This window comes from Nematolebias whitei, chromosome 17, assembly GCF_014905685.2.
Source record: "Nematolebias whitei isolate Nwh7 chromosome 17, NemWhi1, whole genome shotgun sequence".
NCBI lineage: Eukaryota > Metazoa > Chordata > Actinopteri > Cyprinodontiformes > Rivulidae > Nematolebias > Nematolebias whitei.
The window spans coordinates 41,713,061-41,715,383 of record NC_056514.1 but is presented as its reverse complement, the minus strand read 5'-3'; the positions used below and the strand labels follow the sequence as shown (position 1 = coordinate 41,715,383).

General features: G+C 41.6%; 1 protein-coding gene across 1 annotated transcript in view; it reads right to left on the bottom strand.

Moving 5' to 3' along the window:
• Positions 1 to 2,323, bottom strand: part of a1cf (apobec1 complementation factor) — a 19,825-nt gene that overhangs the window by 9,544 nt on the left and 7,958 nt on the right. Inside the window, exon 4 of the mRNA XM_037690979.1 lies at positions 1,156 to 1,286. Within this exon, the coding sequence (XP_037546907.1) occupies positions 1,156 to 1,286 (131 nt within the window). The remainder of the gene's footprint in view (positions 1 to 1,155; positions 1,287 to 2,323) is intronic.

Sequence of the window (2,323 nt, the reverse complement as noted above, 5' to 3'; positions counted from 1 at the left end):
CACTCTACTACACACATTCATACAGCACACTACTACACACACTCATAAAACACTCTATTTTCACATTCATACAGTAGGAGTTTTAGACAGTTGGTTTATCAGTGGTTACCATAGTTTCAGATGCAACAAAGTCGGTGCTCAGTAATCCATGTATACAATCCAACAATTTTTAGTCAGGTCATCCGGACAGTTTCTTTTTTTCTGCTGAAACGTTTCACCTTTGTTTCATCACAAAAAAAAAAAAAACTGTTCTGATGACCTGACTAAAAATTGTTAGATTGTATACAAGGATTACTGAGCACCGACTTTGTTGATTTTGAACAATTTTGACATGACTGTCGACGAGGGAGAGGGCCAGCACCAGAGGAGGGGGCGTGCCAAAGACACCATCTTAGCACCAACATAACAGTTTTGTTTCACTTTGGAGTAAGCTGTTTGGGGGAAGAATCAGTTTTGTGTTGTGTGTTTCCTTGACTGATGAAGCTTTCTGGATGGAAGGTCAAATGTTTCAGCACAAAAAAAGAAACTGTCCAGATGGCCTGACTGAAAAATGTTGAACATTTTCAGACGGTTGGTTTGTCAGTGGTTACCAGAGTTTTGAATAGATGATTATAAGAGGTAGGCAGCACGGCGGTGCAACTGGTAGAGCTGCTGCCTCTCAGTAAGCCGGTCCCTGGTTCAAATCCCGGTCCGAGGGCCTTTCTGGGTGGAGTTTGCATGTTCTCTCCGTGCTGCATGGGTTGTCTCCGGGTACTCCTCTTTCCTCCCACAGACCAAAAACATGCATGTTAGGCTGATGGTAACTCTAACTTTTCTCTAGGTGTGAGAGAGAGAGTGAATGGTTGTTTGTCTCGTTTGTCTCTGTGTCCCTGTGATGGACTGGAGACCTGTCCAGGGTGTACCCCGCCCCTCGCACAGTGATTGCTGGACATGGGCACCGGTGACCCCCGTGACCCAAAATGGAAGAAGCGGGTAAAGATAATGGATGGATGGTTGGATGGATAGTTATAAGAGGTTACCATAGTTTTAGTTCGTTGATTAATTGGGGAGATGTTTTCAGGTTTTTAGTAGGGTTTAAATTGAAGGTCTGTAATTGGCCTCTACAAGAAAGCAACTTTTGTTTGGACCAAATTTAGAGAGGAAAGCCCAGCTGACCTGATCTCATAGTTGTTGAGCTGTTTCATGGCTGCTTTGGCTTCCTGTTTGTTGCTGAAGGTGACAAAGGCGTAGCCTCTGTTATTTCCGTTGAAGTCCATCATCATCCTCACTTCGTAGAGTTTTCCAAACTAAAAGAGACAACAGAAGAAGAAAAAGGCATAAAAGTTAAAGGGATTCAATGAAGCTCTTGTCTGCAACTCCAACATCTGGAAACTGGTTTTAAAACCCAGGTCAGGACTTCCTTTGTTTTATTTTAGTCTATGACAAAGCTCTTATTTTGAAGAGTATCTATTCAATTCAATTCAATTCAATTCAGTTTATTTATAAAGCGCCAAATCACAACAAAGTTGTCTCAGGGACTTTACAGAAACATTCACATAAAAGCCAATTAGTAAAGTTCTCTATCCAAGGAATCCAGCAGACAAGATGAATCTTGGTTTCGTTGCAGTCTCCCATCCTGAGCAAGCACAGTGGAGACAGTGGAAAGAAAAACTCCCTTTAACAGGAAGAAACCTCCAGCAGTCTAAGCCTATAGCAGCAGAACTAAGGGACAGCTCAGGAAACCCAAGTCGACCCTAACTATAGGATTTATCAAAAAGGAAAGTTTTAATCCCAGTCTTAAAACTGGACAATGTGTCAGTCTCACGGACAGAAACTGGAAGTTGGTTCTACAAGAGAGGAGCCTGATAACTGAAAAATCTATCTCCCATTTTGGTTGTGGAAACTCCAGGAACCGTGAGTAAACCTGCAGTCTGAGAACGAAGTGCTCTGTTAGTAAAATATGTCATTTTTGACCCCACTCATGGAAGAATGAAAGTATTGGTCGTTCGTGCATCCAAGGTTAATTACAGCAACCTTAAAGCTCTGTGGTACATAACCATCCATTAAAGACAAATTAAGTAGATCCAAAATGTGGACATTAATTAGGGGAAATAGCTCTTTAAACAGTCTGGTTGGGATGGGATCTAGCAGGCATGTGGATGGTTTGGACGAGGTTATTATTTTTGTCCTGATGCATGCTCAATAATCCAGGTAGAAAAATCTAAAAAAGTTAAATCTGGTCCTCTGGACATTCAAAAAAAACAAAACAAAGCAAAACAACAAAAAATGTAGAAACGTTTCGTCTCTCGTCCGAGAGACTTCTTCAGTCTGAGGTGCTGTTTTC